We start from the raw sequence: 21,873 nt of genomic DNA, 5'->3' as shown, positions 1-21,873 counted from the left end.
GGAACATATCTCAGTATCATAAAAGCCGTATGTGAAAAGCCCACAGTAAATAGCATTCTCAATGGGGGAAAAACTGAGAGCTTTCCCCCTAAGGTCAGGAACATAACAGGGATGTCCACTCTCATCACTGTTGTTCAATATGGTACTGGAAGTCCTAGCCTCAATAATCAGACAACAAAAAGAAATAAAAGGCATCTGAACTGGCAAAGAAGTAGTCAAACTCGTTCTTCGCAAACGGAAAACCCAAAAGACAACCCCAAAATTGCTAGAACTGATATAGGAATTCAGCAAAATGGCAGGATATAAAATCAAGATTCAGAAATCAGTTGCATTTCTATCCACTAGTAATAAGATGAAAGAAAAAAAAATCAAGGAGTCGATCTCATTTACAATTACACCAAAAACCATAAGATACCTAGGAATAAACCTAACCAAAAAGGCAAAGGATCTGTACTTTGAAAACTATAGAGCACACATGAAAGAAATTGAGGAAGATACAAAGAGATGGAAAAATATTCCATGCTCATGGATTGCAAGAACAAATATTGTTAAAATGACTGTGTTATCCAAAGCAACCTATGCATTCAATACAATCCCTATTAAAATACCATCAATATTTTTTCAGAGCTGGAATAATCCTAAAATTTGTATGGAATCAGAAAAGACCCCAAATAGCCAAAGGAATATTGAAAAAGACAACCAGAGCTAGTGACATCACAATTCTAGACTTCAAGTCATCTTACAAAGCTGTAATCATCAAGACAGTATGATACTGGCACAAAAACAGACACAAAGATCAATAGAACAGAATAGACAAGCCAGAAATGGCCGCTCAGTCTATGATCAACTAATCTTCAACAAAGCAGGGAAGAATATCCAGTGGAAAAAAGTCTCTACCACAAATTGGTGCTGGGAAAATTGGACAGCCGCATGCCGAAGAATAACACTGGATCATTTTCTTACATCACACACAAAGATAGACTCAAAAATGGATGAAAGACCTAAACATAAGACAGGAGCCCATCAAATTCCTAGAGAAGAACACGGGCAGCAACCACTGTGACCTCGAATGCAGCAACTTCTTGCTAGACATGTCTCCAAAGGCAAGGAAAACAAAGGCAAAAGTGAACTGTTGAGACTTGATCAAGATAAAAAGCTTTTGCACAGCAAAGGAAACAGTTGATAAAACCAAAAGACAATCTACAGAAGAAGATCTCTGCAAATGTCTCATCAGATTTTAGCATCCAAAACCTATAAAGAACTTAACACCCAAAGAACAACAACAACAAAAAATCCAGTCAAGAAATGGGCAGAAGACATGAACAGCCATTTCTCCAAAGAAGACATACAAATGGCCAACAGACACATGAAAAAATGCTCAACATCACTCGGCATCAGGGAAGTACAATCAAGATCTCATTGATATACCACCTCACACCAGTCAGAATGGCTAAAATGAACAAGTCTGGAAACGACAGATGTTGGCGAGGATGCTAAGAAATCTCTAAATTCTACCTCTGGAACTAATACTACAGTATATGTTAATTATTATTATTTTTTAAAGATTTATTTATTCATGATAGAGAGAGAGAGAGAGGCAGAGACACAGGGAGAAGCAGGCTCCATGCCAGGAGCCCGACGCGGGACTCGATCCCGGGACTCCAGGATCACACCCTGGGCCAAAGGCAGGCGCCAAACCGCTGAGCCACCCAGGCATCCCCCAGTATATGTTAATTAAATTGAATTTAAAGAAAGAAATAAAAATAAATAAACAAAAACACCTGTCTCTGGCTTCTTTTGTAGGATGAACTTACTGCCCCAGGGCCTTTACTACCTGGTTTGGATAATGGTGCTTTCTCTTGCTCCTGGGTGGAGGCCCTGGCACCTGCTGCATCTGAACTTTGACGCCTGGATCTTGATTTTGAACCGTCCCCAAAGGCATTCCTCCTTATAGGAAGCCCAGCAGCCTGGCTGTGCGACAGACTGGAGCTGAAATCCTGACTCTCCATCAGTCAGCTGGGTAATGCTGAGCCTCAATTTCCTCATCTTTACAGAGGGGATCATTGCGGCCCCACCTCTGGGAGGGCTGGGGGAATGTATGAGAGGAAGTTTCTAGAGCATTTAGCAGGAGCTGTGAGATGCAGAAGCTCTTGGGATTATTGTTATCTGTGGGAATCTCTGGGTGGCTCAGCGGTTGACCGTCTGCCTTTGCCTCAGGGCGTGATCCTGGAGACCCAGGATCGAGTCCCACGTCGGGCTCCCTGCATGGAGCCTGCTTCTCCCTCTGCCTGTGTCTCTGCCTCTGTCTCATGAATAAATTAGTAAAATCTTAAAAAAAAAAAAAAAGGATTATTGTTGTCTGTGATTCATCCCCCCCAGAGTAAAAGGAAGCGAGTGGAGGTGTGGGCTGGTTCCAGGGCCCGCCCTTGCAGCCTCTGACTCTGCCAATGAACCAACGAGAAGAAATGAGACGCAGGAAACTTACACAAGATTTTCGAAGCACACGGTGGGGCCCACCACGTTAGCGGCTCCGCTGCTGATTTTAAAGGCGAAGAAGTCGTTTGGGCAGGGCTTGCTGAGGCCGCACTTGGTCTTCACGACCCCTGTGGGGGGGACAGCCAACCTCAGGGGCGCAGCTGGGGAAGAGGCCCCGGAGGAGGGAGGGAAGGGGGGGCGAGCAGCGCAGAGGCCTCGTCCAGGGCGCCTGGGCCCACCGCGGGGTCCAGGGACCTGCCCTCTGAGCTCGCAGGGTGCCTCCGGCCATCCCCCCAGAGACGTAGCCGAAGGCATCTTTTCAGGGTTTCCCGATGCCTCTAGCCCCAGCTCAGGGCCTGGCTCTCTGTGCCTCTGATTAAGACCCGTGTCCTCTCCACGTGGTTCTTGCTGGGCAAAGTGGGGAGGCCTGTGAAAGGTGGGAGAGGTATATAGGATCCCCCCGCCACATCCCCAGCTGCCCAGCTACTCAGCCCTCAACGGATGCTGAGCTGGGATATCCGTCACCTGTGCTTTCAGCCTGGCAGGTTCTAATTTACATTAATGCCTTTTTTTTTTTCCTACCACCTGGCAGTTTGGAAAATACCAGTCCGGAGGATTGGGTAAACATGGACTTAGGACTTCGAGAAAGTTCACCTGCAAAGGGAAAGTGGGGCCGGCAGCCTCTCTCCTCCACCCCGAGCCACGCACATGGCTGAGCTACTGCAGTGCGTTTCTGGGAGCAAACCCACAGGCTTCCTACGGGGCGCTGGCACACGCCCAGGGCTTGCTGTGTGCTAGGCACTGTGGCAAGCACTTTGCATTTATTATCTTATTAAATCGTGCCGGTTACTGCTATGCCTGGCACATAGTGGGCACTCAGTAAATATTCACTGATGAACACACGGAGCATTGGGCAGGGATGAGCTCCAACCTGGGAGAAACAACGTGGTCAGGGTGATTAGGATCTTCAGGGTCCTTGCCAGCCTCTAGGGGGTCTTTCTGTGCATTAGGGAAAAGTGCCCTGGGGGAGGGGGAGAGACAACCCACTGGAGCAACACTTGGCAAGCCCACGGCACCTCTGAGTAGGTAAAGGTGCTCCTTCCTAGGAGTGGACGCCGCTCACATCAGGGTACCCTTGCCAACTGGGCAGCCCTGGAGGTCTGAGTGGAATGCTTATCCTAGGTACTCTGCCCCTTGGTGTTTCAATACACCCACCTGACAGGTATAACCAGAGCTCAGACCAGGACATTGTCACCGGAGCAAGGGCCAGGAGCAGAGACACCCACAAGGGGCTGTTGAGGAGAGAGTGGATGTCTAGGCCTGTGGCTCAGGACAGAGAGGGCTGGAGACATGGACTCGACTCCCCTTCGCTCCCTTCTGGAGAGGACATTTCTCAGGAGGCCCAGCACCTGCCCGAAGACCAGGCTGAGGATGAGGCTGAGGAGGGGTCCTCCTCTCCTGTGAGCCTTGGGCCCTAACCTCTGGTCCCCTGACCCCTCACAGGGAGGCAGTTTGCTCTTGAGACCAGAGGTTCCCACCTATGCTGGAAGGATTGCTGTGGCCCTGACACTACCCTAGAGTTTGCCCAGAGCCGAATCAACTGCAGCTAAGTCTGATAAACCTGGTGTCGACAGACTGGCTTAAGCAGGCTTTTCCAGAATTGATTTTCTGACCATCCAGCCTTCACGGTTGAGCTTCACGGATGAAGGGGATGATGTCCAGGGGTCTCAGCCACTAAGAGGCAGGGGAGTTGCTCTCTGAGCTCGGGCTTGGGGGTTGCCCCCACCAGCTGCCTCAAACCCTGTGGCCCAAGCCGCCTGGGAACTCCTAGTGCCGCTGCTGAGGGTGTGAAGCCGAGCACTGGAGGGGGAGCAGTCAGGAAATATGGGCTGCTCTTCAGTGATCTGCGGTGTGCCGTGCCAGAAATCTCTCTCCCTTTACCTTTGCCAGCTGTAAAATGAGGGAGCTGGTTTAGATTAGAGACGTCAAACAGCTTGTCTCTGAACTGTCAGCACATCTGCTATTAGAGGCTTAATGATAAAGCCGTGGTGGTTACCTCCGGGCCTGGAGGGAAAGTGCTGGGATTGGCTGGCCATGTCCACCAGGGGAGCAGCCAAGGCAGGTGGTGGCACAGGGGCCTGGATTTGCCATCCCCCAGCAGGTGACATCAGAGTGTTTGTTTGGTACCAAGATGCTGTGACACTCTGCGTCTACTTCAGAATACAACTCAGGAGGCTTCAGGTCAATGGAGTTGAGGGTGTGGGGCCAATGGTTGGTTTGATGCATATGGCCTTTGCTCTCTGTAATCCCACAGTGCACTGGGGGCCCCATGCCCCGCTCAAAATTCTTTTCCTGGAACCACCATGTCCCCCTCAGTCACTACTATGCTGGGGTGGGAGAAGTGGGGCTTGGAGATGTTGCCTCTTGCAAGGAGGTGTTGAGAGGGTGGGCTCTGGGCTCGACTGGAGGTTAACTCCTGTTCCACCATGTACAGTGGTGCTGCCTTGGCCAAGAGATTTCACTTCTCTGAGCTTCAGTTTGCTCATCTATAAAATGGGGATAATTCTGGCATCCACACAAGGTTGTGGTGAGGATTGCATGAGATGCCTGTAAAGCTCTGAACACAGTGTCTGGCACATAGTAGGTCCTTCATTATTCTACTGTTACAGTCATCATAACAGTCCCTCCCTCCCACCGTCTCCAGACTTTGGGTGCTGGGGTCTTTGCTGAAGCCCTGCTCAGACGGCTGCAGTGTCCGGCATTCCCACTTCTCCATGAATGAGTCTCTCCCAGATGCCTTCTCTCATCTCATCCCATTGGAAGGGGTAGCCCTCTGAGTCCAAACACTATGCCCCATCTCTCTTGGCACATCTGGCACTTCAACAGACAGTCAGCACCCCCTTCTGTATTCCTCTGGGGGCACACCTAGTGCCCCACATGGCTCCTGGGACTTTGGCACAGGTACTGTGAATCAAGCCTGGGGTCACTGCATGATGATCATAAGCACAGCGTCCATCTTCAGGGCTCAGACTCAGTGGGGGTCAGAGTGGGGAGGTGGCTGTGCAGGGCCAGCTGCTGTGACTAGGGAGGCAATCCAGACTGCAGAGTGGGGTGCTGAGGAATGGACAGTTGAGCCATCTCTATCAGTCTGAATGGCTGAGAGGAGGCCACTACTGCTACAGGGCCTGGGGGCTTCAGAAGGCCCCATTGAGCCATGGGAGGGGAGAGTGGGGCGGATTCTGGACACCAGGATTTTTCTAGGGCCTGCAGGGCCAGGAGGAGCAGCCCTGGGAAATCTCACCCTGAGGCAAAGACAGGGCTGGGGTGATACTCACGGATCTTCTTGGCGCTGCTGAAACCTGCTGGAGAGAGGACAGACTCTGGTTAGAGGGAAAGTGCTTTGGGCCCCCCTGCTGGAGGCTGGAGCCTGCGGTGTGGCATTGGCCTGGCCAAGCATTCTCCTCCTGTGGGGGTCGCTGCAGTGAGCTCTAAAGGTCCCACCCTGTCAGGGAGCCCTCCCTCACTTGCTGCTGCCACCCCTTCACACACACACACACACACACACACACACACACACAGCACTTCCTTCTCTAACAGAGCATGTTATTAAATGCATAAAATAAAATAGATTAGAATGGAAACCAACTATATATCAATATAATAATAAAATATTAAAACATAAATTTGTGCTACAGTAATATATGTTTTTATATTAATGCATTAAATAACAAGGTGGGGGGTATGTGCAGCCAGGCTAGGAACCTCTGAAGAAAATGAATATTACCCCTTTCAGTGGCTGAACATTCATGGCTTTTGATGGCCACTTTCCCACTTTCCCATGTCCTGTCACCGTAAGCATTTCTCAAGACTCTGGATCATCACTTTCGTTTTTGTTTATTCTGTAATTAAGTCTGTTTGTCTCCCCGACTCAGACCATGAGCAGGGACCACATGTTTCTCATTTTGGGGTCCCTGGGACCTAACACAGAAAAGTGGCTCCATGACTATTGGTTGGAGGTGTTGATTCATCAAACTTCAGATAGCTGAGTTCTGGGATGTACTTTCAAACTCTTCTCTTTCTCATTTCAGGCTGGGGCTTTCTCTTCTAGAGGATACCCCTGAGCTCCACTTCTTCTCTGAGCCTCCTACACTGACATGGGCTCAGTACTTCCCAGACTGTCAGTGCAGCCAAGTCCATCTCTATAAAATTAGTGCCCTGGGGCTGGGGTCATGGTGGCTACCATGCATCTATATAATTCATCCTGACATGGCTGTGAGCCATACTTGACAAGAATGACAAGGATGAGGTGAGAGATCTCAGAGACCTCTCTGTGGGGTGACTGGCTTCTTGCTGCTGTGAAGCTGTGAGCCAGCCTGGGCCACTGGAGGTTACTTAGTTTGACTATGTCAGTGAGGGTCATTCTCTGATCCAAGGAGGACAAATGAGGAAGCATAAATCCCTTCCCTTTCTTTCCTTCCTTTGAAAGGATTTAGAACTGGGAGACTTGGATTCCCATGCCTGCTGACATCTATAAGGGAGATTTGGGCAACTTTCTTCATCCCTCTGAAGCTCCCTGAGCTTCTCTTTTTTTAGCCTACACATAAAACCACACCCTAAGGTCACATATGAGTCCATTCCACAACCACACCATGGGGCCATTTGTGCAGATTATATGAGATTATTCATGTAAGTAACTGGTATCTATTACTCAACCATCATCCACTCATATATTCATTTACCCATCTATCACCCACCCATCCATCCATCTACCCATCCATCTATCCACCTATTCATCATTCATCCATTGTCCACTCATCCATCTACCCATCCATCCATCTATGCATCCATCCACCCATTCATCATTCATCCTTCATCTACTCATCCACCAATCCATCATCCACTGATCTATCCATCTACCACCCATCCATCATTCATCCATCACCCACCCCTCCACACATCCATCCATCCATCTACATGTCCATCCATCCATTCATCTTTCATCCACCATTCACCCATCTGTCAGCCACTCATCCATCCATCTACCCATCCATCCATTCATCCGTCCATCCATCATCCATCAATCCACCCATCCATCCATCATCCATCTATCCACCCACCTATACATCCATCCATCCATTCATTTCCCCACCCATCATCCATCCATCCATTTTTCTTTAATCCATCAATTTTTTACTGAGCATCTGCTAGCAGGTGCTAGAGAAATGGATGTACACAAGATAAAAATCTTTGCCTTCAAGAAGCTTACATTCTAGGAGATGGTAATCAGCAACAACTAAGTAGACAAATAAACATCCTGATGACAGATGACAGTGAAGCTCTGAGGAAATAGGCTAACATGAGGGTCTCAAGTAGGAGGAGGGGGCATGGCTGCAGCTGGGGTTGTTGAGGAAGGCCTCTCTGAGGAGGTCACATTTGAGCAGAGACCTGAAGTTGGAGAAGAACTGGCTACAGGGACATCTGTGTGAAGAGTGTTTCAGGAAGAGGTAATAGCAGCTTCAATTGGATGCCCCTCAATGCTGAGTTTTGTTTCTCTTGGCCCCCTTCTTTCCCTCCTCCCTTCCTTCCTTCTTTTCTTCCTCCCTCCATCCTTCTTTTTTTTTGAATCACCTTTCCAAAATGGCCCTTGATACAGGCACATGTTTTGGCTAGGGCCTTGGAACAGCCTCCAGCCTTCCTGGCAGCCTCCACCCCCATGTCCCAAAGGCAGCCCACACCCTACCATGTCTGGCCATCTCATGGGTCACCCACAGATGGAGGGAGGAATATATCCTTGGCTCCATCCTGGTCTACAGTCCCTGCCCTCAGCAGTGAGCCTCACTTACCCAGCCAGCGGGGCAGACGGATAGTTTTCATGTCTAAGCTGACATAGCTGCTAATAAAGATCCATGTGGTGACCAGGGCAAAGATGAGGGCCAGGAGGCGAAGCACACCTGAAGAGCAAGGAGATAAAGCCGTGAAGCCATGTCACAAGGCCACATAGCAAGGCTATTTGTGAGTCCTTACCAAATCCCCACAATAAGATCATGTCGTGAGATCCCACCAGGAGACCCCATATTGTAGCCCCAGACTAAGGCCCACACCTTGGACCAGTTCAGGGGACCACTGGACACCATGTGTGAATCCATGCAATGATCAAATGGTGAGATCATGCTGCAAGATTACATGGCAATGCTTCCCAAAGTGGGTCTACTGGGACAGAAAGTTAGAAATGTTCCTTCCTGGGCTCAACTTAGCCATTCAGAGACAGACTCTTTAGGGGTAAGGCCTGGGAATCTGCACTTTTATCTAGCACCCTGAGGTGGGGCCTGAGAGGTGTTGCAGGAAAGCAAGAGGCAGGCTCTGCTGTAGACAGGCCCCACTATTGGAGTCTAGAAGACTGCGGCCAGTGCTCCGGGCAGCCAGCCCTGCTGTGTGACCTTGGGCAAAATCTCAGTCTCTCTGGGCAGGGATGTCTCGGTCACAGAGTAGACATGATTCAACATCCTCGCTTCTAGCCCACAGCTTGTTGGGAGGGATGTGATAGTCGTCACTAGTGGGCAGCCTCCAGGGTGGCCTGGGGCTGGGGCTGTAACCACACAGTCCTGTCCACAGGAACACTCGCTGGCCTTGCTCATGTGGCTTCCCTGGCCTCCCAGCGTGACTGTTTCTGCATCTGTGGGGAGCACCCCCCCGCCCCCGCCACAGGACAGATCCTCAGAGCTCCCTGTCTCACTCCCTTCCCTCGAAGGTCAGAGGGGGATTCACTACACCTCCCAGCTCAGGGATGCTTGTGGCCCAGCAGCCATCAGAACACGTTCTCTAGCTCTGCTCCTGACCTCCATGTGGCCCTGAATTCAGCTCTGACGTCTTGTGTTGGTCTCTGACTACTGGGAGTGGAGAAGGCCCCCTGGATCCTGTGGTGGCAGGGCTCAGGTCTGTGGGGGTCCCTCATCTTCTGGGACACAGTGTGGCTGTTGGCACCCAGAGTTCACATTATACAGCCATTTTGTTCGAGGCACCAGGTGAACATCTTTCACATACAGCATCTCAGTCCATCCTCACAGTAAACGTCTGTGTTGGATGCTGCTGATTATTACCAGTTTGTAGATGAGGAAACAGGCTCAGGGAGGTGGTCACTTGGTGGTAAGTGACCCAGGCACCCAGGAAAGTGTGCTAACTCTGAAACTTGTGCTCTTAACTTCCTCACAGCTGTTTGGAAATGTAAGTGAATTATGTCCATTTCTTCCTGGGTGCCTCAGTTTCCCTTTCTGTACAAACAGGGTACAGCATGAGAGCCTGGATGAGAAGGCAAAGGCACCCTGCTCCTTGTGCCCAGCTCTGGGGCATGAGGATCCTGGAATAGCCCTCCTTGAGACAAATATTTTGTCCTTCACTTCCTTCCAGCGTCAGGTTTTTCCAAAACAGGGTCAGTCCCTGTGAGCCCAACCAGGTGGGGCCATGATGCCAAACCTTCTCCAGCCCTTCAGCCGTGGGGCAGCAAGTTGTCTTTTCTCCCCCTCTTGCAGGCTCTCCCTGGATGGGTTTCCTCCTGGAGTTATTCTGGTCTGACGATTTGAGAGCACATAGAGCCGAACAACCTCTGAGTCCTGGAACTGGCTGCATTGCAGATAGAAAAATGATTCCTAAACCAATATCAGACCTCATCTTTGAGACCTTGAATCCTCAGAATCTGGTCCTACCTGACACTCTCATCTTGTCCAGGTGAGGAGCAGCTTGGGGTCAGTGTTAGCCTGTGGAGAGAAAGAAATCAAATTGGAAACTTGGCACCTGGGGTCTACAAATGAATTAGACTGACGATTAGGGATGGGTCCTCTCACTGGGGAGATCACAGACCTGTCAGTTCGGTTCCTCACCATCTGCCAGCTGTTCACTCTCTGCCTCCACCTCTCCCTCACTTTTGTCTCTAGAATTTTATATTCACTTCAACATGTCTTTTTTGAATGCAGAGGTTGGCAGGTAGAGGAAGATGTAGTTTTCCAGCCACTGTCCCTGGAAGATTAATCTATTGGCTCATCCATCCATCCATCTCCATCCATCCTTCCATCCTTCCATCCATCCATCCTTCCACCCTTCATCTTTCCATCCCTCCAGCCAGCTGAGAGACATTGAGCTAGGTACCTCAAAACCACGAGGAAACAGAAGCTCAAGTGATTTCTGCTGAAGTGCCAACATGAAGACTAATGAGAAAGCTCACGTTACAGATTAGTTTGTACCAGGTGCTAGATATGCAATTATCTCCTTTCATCATCACACTCCCCCATTTTAGGGGTAGGTAAGCCAAGTCTCACCATGGTTAAGCCCAGGGTTATTCAGCTTGTAAGGATCAAAGTCAGAATTTGGATGCCGGTCTCCACTGTCCAATCCCCACCGGCTCCCACTGCCAGTGCCTTTTGTCTTAGAGGAGAGTTGAGATTGGAGTTTCCTCCCTTCTTGAACCCTGGGCAGGGGTAGGGTTACCCTAGGCCCCACCTGTCCCCTATACCACCCCCAGGTACTGGGCAGTTACCAGTGATTTGACAGCTTCACCCCCCCAGTAGGTCTCTAGAAACCTAGGGGAGGGGAGGGCAGGGCTGGTGGTAATTGTTCCAAGTCTCTGAACCCCTGCAGCCAGCTGGAAGGGCTCTGACTGCAGGGACTTGCTCCCACTACTCTTCCTGCCCCCCTCCCCACCTCAGAATCTTCTTTATCCTAAGAATCCATTTCAACAGACATGGTCTCCAAAGTCCAACCGCCAAGGACCCAGATAAGAGACAGGAGGCTTAATGGCTGCCTTAGAAGCAGTTGGGGCTGGATCAGCCCTTGATATCTAAACAATAGCAAGTATAAATTTACATTTCCTTTTGATAAGTATGAAAATGTTCCCACCCACTCTGGCCTGATTCTTTAGGTCCTTCCAGGTGAGAAAGGTGAGCTGGTGCCTGACACCTGTAACCCTCCCCTTCCCTGCAGAGATTTTGTAGAACTTAACTTCCTGAAATTCAAATTATCATTCATCCACCCCCCCCCTTTTTCAGATACAAGAGTATATTATGCTTTTGAATGTTCATGGGATCTGACCTACAGTCCGGGAGCCCAGGCCCCTGCATGATGTTGGAAGGAGGAACCGTGGATCCCCACGTGTGGAGGACCCGGGAGAGCTGGGGGGCCAGACCAGATGGAAGGATGGGAACAGGGTCAGGTAGCTGACGAGGCACAGATGAAGGGACAGATGCTCTCTTCACAGAGAGCCTGCCAGAGACAGAACTCGGAGAGACAAAGGACAAAGGGGAGAGAGGGGTCGGCAGAGATCCAGAGAGGAACACAAAGAGAAAAACGGGACAGGGACAGAGGACGAAAACAGATAAAGGGGCAGAGGTAAAGAGCAAATCCTCAGGACAGGTATCCACAGAGACCCAGAGGGAGACGACCGTGCCATTCAGAGAGACGAGAGAACAGGACAGAGATAGGGCGGGGGCACGTACCTGGGCAGGGGGCTAGCTTCTCGCTGTCCTGCCCATGCCAAGCAGGGATTCTTCCGGCTTCAGGACAGGGGGCTGGGGAGGGGCATGGGCCGTGAGGCCTCTTCCAGCCTGATGTCCCTCCTGGCTGAGTCCCCGACTGTCCGCTCAGCACCTGCAGGGCCCTCCAGGCTCCTGAGTCCCCAGCCGGCTCAACCTGGCAGCCTGGGTGCTCTGGAGGCTCCAGCTCCAGGGTCCTTGGGCTCCAGGACTGGTCTGCTAGGGGTGGGGAGGGAGGGAGAAAGGCGCCTGGTACACAGGGCGGGGCAGGAATTCCCTCCAGAGCCACCTAAACCCAAAAGTTTCTTTCTTATTTGTTCCTTTGAGAATGTCTGTCGCAACCTGTTATTCAGGTTACGGAGCTGTGGGCCAAAGGCACAGGAAGAAAGGTCCCACTGCCTTTGCACGCTGGCTCCACCCGCCCAGGTACACGTATGGTGGCCCCAGGGCAGTATGTGGTCACAAGGCTGGAAGGGCAGGAGGGTGGAGGGTGGGAAGGAGGGGATGGAGTGGAGGGGTGGGCAGGGGGAAGGCGGAGCCCATTGTCCACCCTCACGGTCTTGAGCCTCTGCCTTTGTCCTGCCTGTCTTTTTGGACCACCCTTTGGATTTCTGGTTGTGGGTCTGGCCAGGTGCATAAGTCCCAGACATGCTTTTCTTTCCCGTGGCAGGCCTTGTCTCCTGCAGGCCCTGTACAGTGCTGAGCACAGAGGGGGTGCTCGATGAATATTTGGGGACTGAATGAACTGGGTTCTTGCTTAGTCCTGAAGGGTTAGGATAATGAAACCACTATGTAGAGAGGGAAGCGGAAGTTCAGAGAGGGCAAGTGACTTGTCTAAGGCCACACAGCCACTTGCGGGTTTCATTTCTGAAGGATTCTCTGAACACTCAGAGAAGGCAGGCTGTGCATGAGGCAGGGGGTAGGGCTATGACAAGGCATGCTCTGGAACATCCCTGAGCCTTTCTGCTGCTAGTCCCTCTCTGTCTTCTGTCCCTCTTTCTGCCTGGAACACTCCTACTTATACTTCAGGTCTTAGTATAGAAGTCACTTCCTCTGAGAGGCCTTTCCTGGCCCTTCAAATCATGGTTAAATGCCCTCCTGTGGTCCTGGATGAGGGGACACCCATCATGGCACCCAGTCTTGTCAAGGGGAGTTGGCCTGTCAGAGCACAGTGATTTCCTTGTGGTTGGTTCAGAATGACCCAGTCAAGGCCAGTCGGAGATTTTCCTGGGATAGATTTTGGAAACTGAGGAGAGAGAAGCTATTTTGTTCCTGATGGCTATAAGCTGGGCATCTATGAGTCTGGGGCTGCTGGAGCCCCTTCTCAGCTACTCTAACACATCACCCCCTGCTGTGGGCAAGTCCTGCCAGAAGATGCAAATACCAGGACTGAACCTGGGGCTGTGCTTGGGGCCTTGGTCTTGAGAGAATCAGGGAGGAAAAAGCCTGTGATATCAGGAAAGAGGATGGACTTTGGGTCCGTCAGACAGACCTGGGTTAGTCACTCAGTACCTGTGTGTTTTGGGGCACACCTCTTTGGGCCCTGGCTTCCTCTTATGTAAATGAGGGTGATGATGACACCCCTACCTGTCGTGAAAGGGGTGTCAGGAAGGGAGGCAGCCTGTCTACGAGGGTTTTGCTGGCCTGATAATATGCACCCCACCTCTCCTCCCTGTTGGCATGCCCCACTCACCCTGCTGCTTCCTGTTAGCACACTCCTTGGCAGGATTCCTATCCGGATGTTTGCTCTTCTTACAGAATCAAAATGCCATCACAGCCTGCTTGTTCGTGACTTTTCTTAATGGTCCTATAGGAGCTGGGACATTGGTTTCTTCTTGTTTCCTGGAGTCCTCTATACTCACATGCCTTTGGACTCAACTATGACTTGTCCCAGAACCAAGACAGCTGGAGAGAGGATTACTCCCTGTCCAGGCGAGGAGGGTATAGGAAAGCATCTTGATGGAACAGGTATTTCTCCTGCTAAAGTCTGGTCTCTGGTCCCTAAAGCCCTAGGGGATAAAGGCCAAAGTATTTCACGTGGCTTACAAGGCCTTGCATGATTTAAACGCTCTCTGGGATTGACCTTGCCAACCTCATCATCTGCAGTGCTCACTTCACTTTCTGCCCTAGATGCTCAGAGTTGCCCTGAATGAGGCTCTCTCCCTCGCCAGCTTCACACATGTTGTTCCCTATGTGGATTGCCCTTCCCTGACTCACGTGGGCAACACTTCCTTGGCCTCAGGTCCTTACTCAAGCAACTCTTTGTTGTTGAAAAGATAGAACTCAGAAGGTGTTTCCTAGCCCATCTTAAGGAACCAGGCTCAGCCAACACTCAGTTCTGAATTAGCCCTAAGCCACAGGTAAAATGGAAAGATCTCCATGAGCATGCTCTGCATTTTCCGATATGGGCATTAGCCACAGGTTCAACTTTGTTCTCTGTGTATCAGGTCGTTTCTAAGGAGGCATAACTTGAAGCCTGATATGGAGCTTGGAGAAATCAGGTTGCAATGAACAACAACTGTAGCTTTATGGCTACACTCCTATTAGCTTTAGCCCTTCAGTTTTCCAGGCACCTGCTGGCAATCAGGTTTCCTATTCTCTGCCCAGAACCATACCTCAAATTACTGCCCGAGTCCTAGAGCTTTAGCTCATAATAAAAATAATAAATTATCAATAAAATAAGAAAACTAGCTACCATTTATTGAGTGCTTACCATGCGGCTGGAATTAGGCTGAGAATTTTACATGTATATCTTGCCAAATCCCCATGGCAACCCCGTGAGTTGGATATTACTGTCTCTTCTTCTTCCAGGAGGAAGCTGAAGCCTGGAGGGGGTGAGTCTCACAGCTGTGGTAGCAGAGCTGAGAGTCACACCTCAGCTGCAGACAGCAGACGGATGACAACCGTGGCAGCTGGTGGGCCTGAGGCTGACCCACGCTCACCAGATTCTAACAGGGAAGGGCCTAGGTCCAAGTGAGTTCTGTGTGCCTAGAAGTAAGGCTGGACTCTTGAAAAACTAGGAACAAAAGGATAATCCTTCACCAAGGAAGGGTACTATCCCCAGGCCACTGAGGGCTCACATTTTCCTTCATTTGAGCATTGAGCTTTGGGGCAGGGATGTGCAGCCACTCTGTGACCCCCATCCATGGCCGACCTCAGGAAGTCAGCATAGTGCTCCTCCTGGCCAAGAACAGAAGAGGGCTCAGACTCTCATCCACCAGTCTCTTGGGGCTGGCCCATGAGCTCTGTCATCCCTAGAGTGGGGCCTTCTCTGTGTGGGGCAAGGGGCTGGGTGGACTTGGAGCTGGGGCCTCTTCACAGCATTAGCTTTTTTGGGGCCAGAGGAAACATGGCAGAGGAAAGAGCATGTACAGAGGCTCAGAGGAGAGGCAGAATGGGAAACTCTGAAGGTAGAGACCAAAGTGAAGGGCGGAAGGGGACTGTTCATTACGGTCCTAAGGACTGGGTTAACATAATGACTGTGGGCTTTGTTTTGAGGTGATGGGGGAGCCACAGGGAGAATTAAGCAGGGCCAGTGATAAAACTTCAGCTCAGTGTGGAGACGGTGGTACCTCCTCCAAGAAGCCTTCCCCGGCCTCTGGCTCCTCCATTATGGAATCCCTCCATTAAGGCACCTTGTCATGCCTCATGCTCAGCCTAATGTGGGGGCCTGAGAGCCTTTTTCACGCACAGCCCGGACGCTAGCACCACGGTACATAGTAGGTGTGCAGAAACCAAACAGGTTTCTTTCTGTTTGGGAAAGAAACTAAGGGAGAAAAGGCCCCAGATACACCATGGATGCTCCTTCCATCCGAGGGTTGTCTTCCCTCACCCCCTTGCACCCCACGGTCTTCTCCAAAGTGAACTCCCTCCAGAGAGGACAGACTCAGACTCTAGCTTCTTCTGGCTAAATGCAAGCTCAGGCCATTTTCCTCGTCAGCCCTGGAAGTCCTGCAGACTTAAAGACATCTCCACAGGCGGCACGGGGGAGGAGGGGGGCATTTACTCTTCCATGGGCTTCTTTCTGGCCCCCCCTGTGCAGGCGGGATGCCCGGCACAGGAGGCAGAAGCTGCAGAGGGGCCACAGGGTGCAGGGACGCTCTGTGCACCAGGGACACTAAGGCAGAGGGACACAACAGAACGGAAAAGCAGCAGAAGCACTAGGAGACAGTGACAGACACACTAACGGATGCACACGTGCACTGGCACGTGACCCCGCTTGTGTGCACACATGTGCATGTGCTCACGCACATGGGAGTCAGGTGCTGAGTGGGACCAGGGGACATGTGTGACCCTGCCCAGACCCAGTTGCCACCTGCCTTGAGCTTCCAGTCGACCCTCAAGGCCATCCTGCATCCTGACCACAAGGCCCAGGCCCAGAATCAGAGGAACCAGAGGCTGCCTTTCATTCTCTAAACGGTCCTTCTAGTCAACCCCTGGTACTTAGGGGCAATTAATTGATCATGTCACCAGTACAGAGGGACAGAAACTGCAAATGAATCTGTAAACAATAAGGCTGGTGGCCCGAACAATTTGTTTCAGTGACATTTATTTTAGAAGGAAAAAAAGCCTGCGATTCCCATTTTGCACTGTTTTGATTTTATTTATTGGTTTGAATGGTTTTCTCCAGCTCTGGCCAGTTGTAGAATTACTGGGCCATGCAGAGCCACCCAACAGGAGATTCAAGAAGGCGTGAGAGGCACAGGATGCTGAGGCTTTTTACTCTTCAAGTGCCTGGGATGTTTCCCAGAACAAAACAAAAAAACAAAAAACAAAAAACAAAAAAAAACCAAAAAAACCCCACACACATGTACCAGCTGCTGCCTTGAGGCTTCCTTATTTTAACTAATTTAATCAGCAGCAGCTTAATGAAGAGTTTGGGGAAACTAAGGCACAGAGTGAGAGGGCATAGCTGGTGAAAGGCAGAGGAAGAAAAGGATCCCAGAGAGGAGCCCAGGAGTCTGCACTCTTTTTTTTGGGGGGGGTGGGGGAGGAGTCTGCACTCTTAACCACGGTGTCCAACTCCTCTAGACTAGGGCTGGGCAGTTTTCTGCAAAGGACCAGAAGAAATATTTTGGGTTTTCTGGGCCGTATGTTCTCAGTCACAGCTACTCAGCTCTGCCATCGTAGTGGGAAAGGAGCAGAAGTAGGAGTATGTAAATGAATGAATGTGGCTACGTTCTAATAAAACTTATTTATAAAAACAGGTGCTGCGGAATTTGGCCATGGGCCTTAGTTTGTCCAACCTGATTTGGGTGTTGCCCCTCTTAGTCCAAAGTGGGCATGAGGTTGGGTGCTCCCTTTCCTGAGCTTCAGCCTGCCTGGGTTTGGCTGGACCGTTGGTAGTGGAGAAGGAAGGCTTCCGTAGGATAAGAGAGAGTCCCTATCATTCTGTCCTCCGTTTCCACCCACCAGCCAGTGTGCTCCTCAGGGGCAGATCCACCAACGCCCTGCTTGTTTAGCAGGGCCCAGCAACCCGGCCCTGGACTTTCCTCCACATTTACCTGACTAGATTATTATCTGAAGTTGCCTTGCTCAGTGTCTGGCACTCAGGAAGCAACCAGTAAATGGCAGCTCTAGCCATATTTGCACCTTCGGGTTTGCAGAGGCCTCATCTGGCCTGGGGATTTCAAGTTTACATAGTATGGTGGTTGAGTGGAGGGTTTGAAGCCCCATCTGGATTCTGTGGACACAGCCCTTTCAGCTTTGGTTTTGGTTTTATGTGGTTATCACAATCCCTAATTTAGTAAAAATTAAATTTGAGAATACACCCCACTCACAGTACCTGTTATGGAGGAAATGCTCTATAAGGACAGTTGTTAAGCAAGTAGGCCCCTTTGTGCTCTGCTTGGGTTGCCCCTGTGCCCTCCTCCCTACCTCCCAAGTTGGCAGAAATCCCTCCAGAATGAGAGAAAAGTATGCTATGGATCTGGAATGGATTCCTCCAGGCCCTGATGGAGCAACAGGAGGAAGGAGGAGGTATCTGGCCAAACATGCAGCCTCCTTCTCCTCCCCTAGGCATCTTTGGGTGCATTAGTCTGAGAGGCCAGTTAGTGCCATCAGAATTTCTCTTTGCTGAGTCTGGCTGTGTGTCACCAGAGAGGACTACTGTATCAGGAGGGGACTGCCTGAGCGTCTGGGTTCATCCCCTGAGCCATGGCCTGCTGTTGGCCTGTCTGAATCACTTCAGCAGGTCAAGCATGACGAAATTCACCTCAGACCCAGTGGGCAATTCTATTCCTTTCCATCAGAGAGAGCTGGGTCTTGGCCTCTGTGATTAACAAGATGGCGGCCTTCACAATGACGTCAATGGGGTTTTGGGAAGGCTTTAGGAGATAAATCTTCCCCAGAGCCATGTGGGACCTACACATCTCTGAAAGAGAAATAATCTTAATAATAATCATAGTTATGAGTCTAATAAGTACTAACACTGTTAGTTGGCCGGATTTGAGCCCTGTGTCCTTTCACTTAATCTTCCCAAGAGTATTGTGAGGCAGATTCTTTTACTGACTTCATGTTACTGTTGAGGGGCTTAAAGAGATTAAGTGGTTTGCCCAAGGTCACACAAGTGGAGTAGCTGATGCAATATTGTAACTGTGATTAGGGATGGTTGGAGCCGGACTGTGGTGGACACCTGCTGCTTGGGTCATCTTTCCAGCACCCATTCCCGCTTTATCTGGTGCTCACCCAGATTTTCCTTTGGGAATCAAACTCCCTTCCTGTGTTCCCTGCTGTGCAGTTGTCTAGGGATGGCCCCAATCTTGGTTCCAAGCGTGGCCATGGGACCCAGGCCTAACTCGATTTCTTGGTCACAGAGATGGGCAGGCAAGATCACAGCCCTCCCAGGGGTCTTGATGGACTTGGCAGGGAGGAAGATCTGCCTTTCTGCTGAGGTTGCTGACTAGAAATGACTTAAAACTTGATGGGTATCTGCCACTGTGTGGGGAGATTTTGCCAGAATAAAGCAACGTAGAGGAAAGGATCCCAGAGATGGAGTCAGAGTCCTGAGATGTCATCGAGCCCCTAGATCCAGCTCTGTCTGTCAGAGGATCACTGGACCTTTCCAGTAAGTGAGCCAATATAGGTCCTTTATTTGTCAGCTGGTTTGAATTTTTTTTTTTTTTTGTCACTTGCACCCAGAAGAGTAACCCCTGATACACAAGGATTTTCCCATTTTCAACCACAGTTACATCCACAGACAGGTGAGTAAGTTGCCCGAGGTAACACAGCAAGAAAAAGGCAGAGCTAGGATTCAAACTCCAAAGGTGGTGCCCTCTCCACGACTTCTAGGCCTTGGGGAGCAGACCCTGGCATTCCCACCTCTGTTTCCCAGGGCCTCCCAGAGCAAGCGGTGGGTACTGACCATCAGAAGTGTCTGCCCTCTCCAGGAGGCCTATGCTGTGTGCTGGGGGGCCAGGCTAGCGGGGGCCTGCCACCCCCACACAGGCTGGCCGCTGCCCACCAGCAGCTGCACCCGGTCTGCCCAGCAATATTAGACACGCTTGTCTCATCCGAGGAGGAATTGCCCAGCCTGAGCACGTGTTGGCAAACCATGGCTTCCAGCATCCCTCACCCCAGGAAATAACCTCTGCTCGGCAGGCTTCCAAATTCCTACTGGAATGCAGCTTTGGACCGTGTGTAAAGGTGGAGGTGAGCTCAGAGGGAGGGGTGTAGATGATGGCCAGAAGACAGAACCCCAGTGGCAGCTGCCCCTCCTCCCAGATCAGCCCGTCTACTGGTCCTGGCTTCAGGTAGGCAGTGGCCAGCCGGAAGGGGGAGCCGGGAGGTGCCCAAGAGCAGACGGACAGACTGGAGCAAACCCTGGGGAGAGCCAGACTCCACCCCGCAGCCTGCTGGGCCCGGGTAGGCGTGAGCCCCTTGCTGTCCTCAGCTCCCCTTGCCGGCTCCGGCCCTCTCCCTGTGGGACTATTCCCCCCTCTGCCCTGCCCCTTCTCCCATTCCTCTTAGATTCTGCAGTGTGCCAAAAGCTTACCCCTCCCCCCCAGCATTCCTCAGCAAATTTAATCTCCGAGAAGTCTGTCCTGACGCCTACCTCCTTTATGGTACATGTCCAAAGTGTTCTTGAAATGACTATTTGTGCAAATTGTTTTTCACTTGATGGCTAGAGCCATACTTTTTTTTTTTTTTTTTTAGATTTTATTTATGACAGAGATAAAGAGAGACCAAGCATGGTGGAGGGAGGGGCAAAGAGCTAGGGAGAAGCAGGCTCCATGCTGAGGGCAAAGCCTGACACAGGGCTCAGTCTCATGCCCCTGAGATCATGACCTGAGCCGAAACCAAGAGTTAGATACTTAACTGACTGAGCCACCCAGGCACCCCCATACCTGTTTTTTTTTTTTAATCCTGTCTTAATCATTGTATTCTTATTTAATTGACATGAAGGAAGTGCTCAGTTAATGCTTTCTGAATGAATCATCTGGAAGGGTTCTCTCGCACCAGCTCTCTTCCAGCCACAGACTTTGGATCAACCGCACGCACGAGAGAGGCAGTGCTGCCTAATGCTGGGAGCACACATTTTGCAGTCACATTGCTCAGGCAAGCTATTTAATCTCTCCACGCCTTAGCACCCCATCCAAAAAATGGGAGTGATATGATGCCTATCGCATAGACGTGATACGAAGATTAAATGTGTTATTATATAGAGAGCACTTAGCCCAGAGCCTGGCACATGACAGATGCTGTTTTATGTGTTTTTGTGATTGCTATTTTAGCTGCCTAGACAGGGAACTGCAAGGATGGATGGCGGAGAGCCAGATTTGCACTCCCATTTTACAGATCAGAAAACTGAGGTTTAGTGAAGAGTAGGGACTGGCCCAAAATCACACAGCTAGAAGATCTCTCAAGACCACGTGCCTTTGTTGTAACCTTTCAGATCATTATTTTCAGAGAAAAAGGAGATTTGGGGCCTCTCTCGTTTATTCTTTTTTTTTTTTTAAGATTTTATTTATTTATTCATGAGACACGGAGAGGTAGAGACATAGGCAGAAGGAAAAGCAGGCTCCTCAAGGGGAGCCTTATGTGGGACTTGATCCCAGGACCTCTGGATCCCAACCTGAGCTGAAGGCAGGCACTAAACCGCTGAGCCACCCAGGCGTCCCTGTTTATTCCTTAAATATTGGTGTGGCTCATGGTTGATTTTTCAAATGTGTTTTTTGAATGAAGAGATGAATGAATGAACGAAAGCTGAGGGGCCCCTGTGGTGTAGAAAAAAAGCCTGCAATGTGGGTGATCAAATCCCTGGCTTGCATGCCCTGCACCTTTGCTCCTTAATCTTCCACCCACCCCACATCTATTTTCCTTTCTCTCAATAACGTGGACCCAGATGGATAGCTCTTTCCATGCTGGTAGAAACATACCTGAGGGCTCAAGTCTCCCGCTTCCCTGCTTCGATGGAGAAGATGAGATGTTCCAGCTGGTGCCTTGGGGTCCCTGACCCAGCCAGCCAGCCCCCTGGACCAGCTGTTGTGAGGGGCCAGCCTGATGGTTCTCTGAGGGGCTGGGGCCTCCCAGGTGGGCTCTGTAGATGCAGCAGGCCCAGAGGCAGGGACAGAGTGGCTCATGGGCACCTCATGGGCAGGGACAGGCTAGCTCCTCCTGGTTCTGCCCTGGCTCTGCCCTCCTGCAGAGGAGCCTGCCATAAACTCTCCCTGCCCTGTTAAACAATCTTCCCAGGAAGGAGGAAATTAATCCAAAGGAGGAAATGAGTCCAAAGTCTTGCCTGGCTGAAGAGCCACTTAGAGCCCTGGCTTAGGGGGGCTGTGAGCGTCTCTTCCCCACAGAGCTCTCTGGCCTTGGCAGGGGAAGTTCGGGTGGGGATTTGAACAATTTAATGAGGAATGAAATACCACAATCGTTGCTT

At 50.7% G+C, this 21,873-nt stretch overlaps 1 protein-coding gene across 3 annotated transcripts in view; it reads right to left on the bottom strand.

Annotated features, from left to right (window-relative positions):
• FAM3D (FAM3 metabolism regulating signaling molecule D) overlaps nucleotides 1-21,435 on the bottom strand; it is a 36,474-nt gene extending 15,039 nt beyond the window's left edge. Inside the window, exons 1-5 of one of the 3 annotated variants that reach the window (XM_055344124.1) lie at nucleotides 21,371-21,435; nucleotides 10,176-10,226; nucleotides 8,319-8,426; nucleotides 5,811-5,837; nucleotides 2,486-2,603 (exon numbers count right to left, since the gene is read on the bottom strand). In XM_055344124.1, the coding sequence (XP_055200099.1) occupies nucleotides 2,486-2,603; nucleotides 5,811-5,837; nucleotides 8,319-8,426; nucleotides 10,176-10,188 (266 nt within the window). In that variant the 5' untranslated portion in view covers nucleotides 10,189-10,226; nucleotides 21,371-21,435. Of the gene's footprint in view, nucleotides 1-2,485; nucleotides 2,604-5,810; nucleotides 5,838-8,318; nucleotides 8,427-10,175; nucleotides 10,227-11,957; nucleotides 12,296-21,370 lie in introns of those variants that run through there. The other 2 variants (XM_055344123.1, XM_055344125.1) reach the window with 2 other exon arrangements.
• Nucleotides 21,436-21,873: the final 438 nt, after the last annotated feature.

The sequence above is a fragment of the Nyctereutes procyonoides genome, unplaced genomic scaffold, assembly GCF_905146905.1.
Source record: "Nyctereutes procyonoides isolate TBG_1078 unplaced genomic scaffold, NYPRO_anot_genome, whole genome shotgun sequence".
In the NCBI taxonomy this organism is placed as follows: domain Eukaryota; kingdom Metazoa; phylum Chordata; class Mammalia; order Carnivora; family Canidae; genus Nyctereutes; species Nyctereutes procyonoides.
This window is presented reverse-complemented; position numbering and strand designations above follow the sequence as displayed.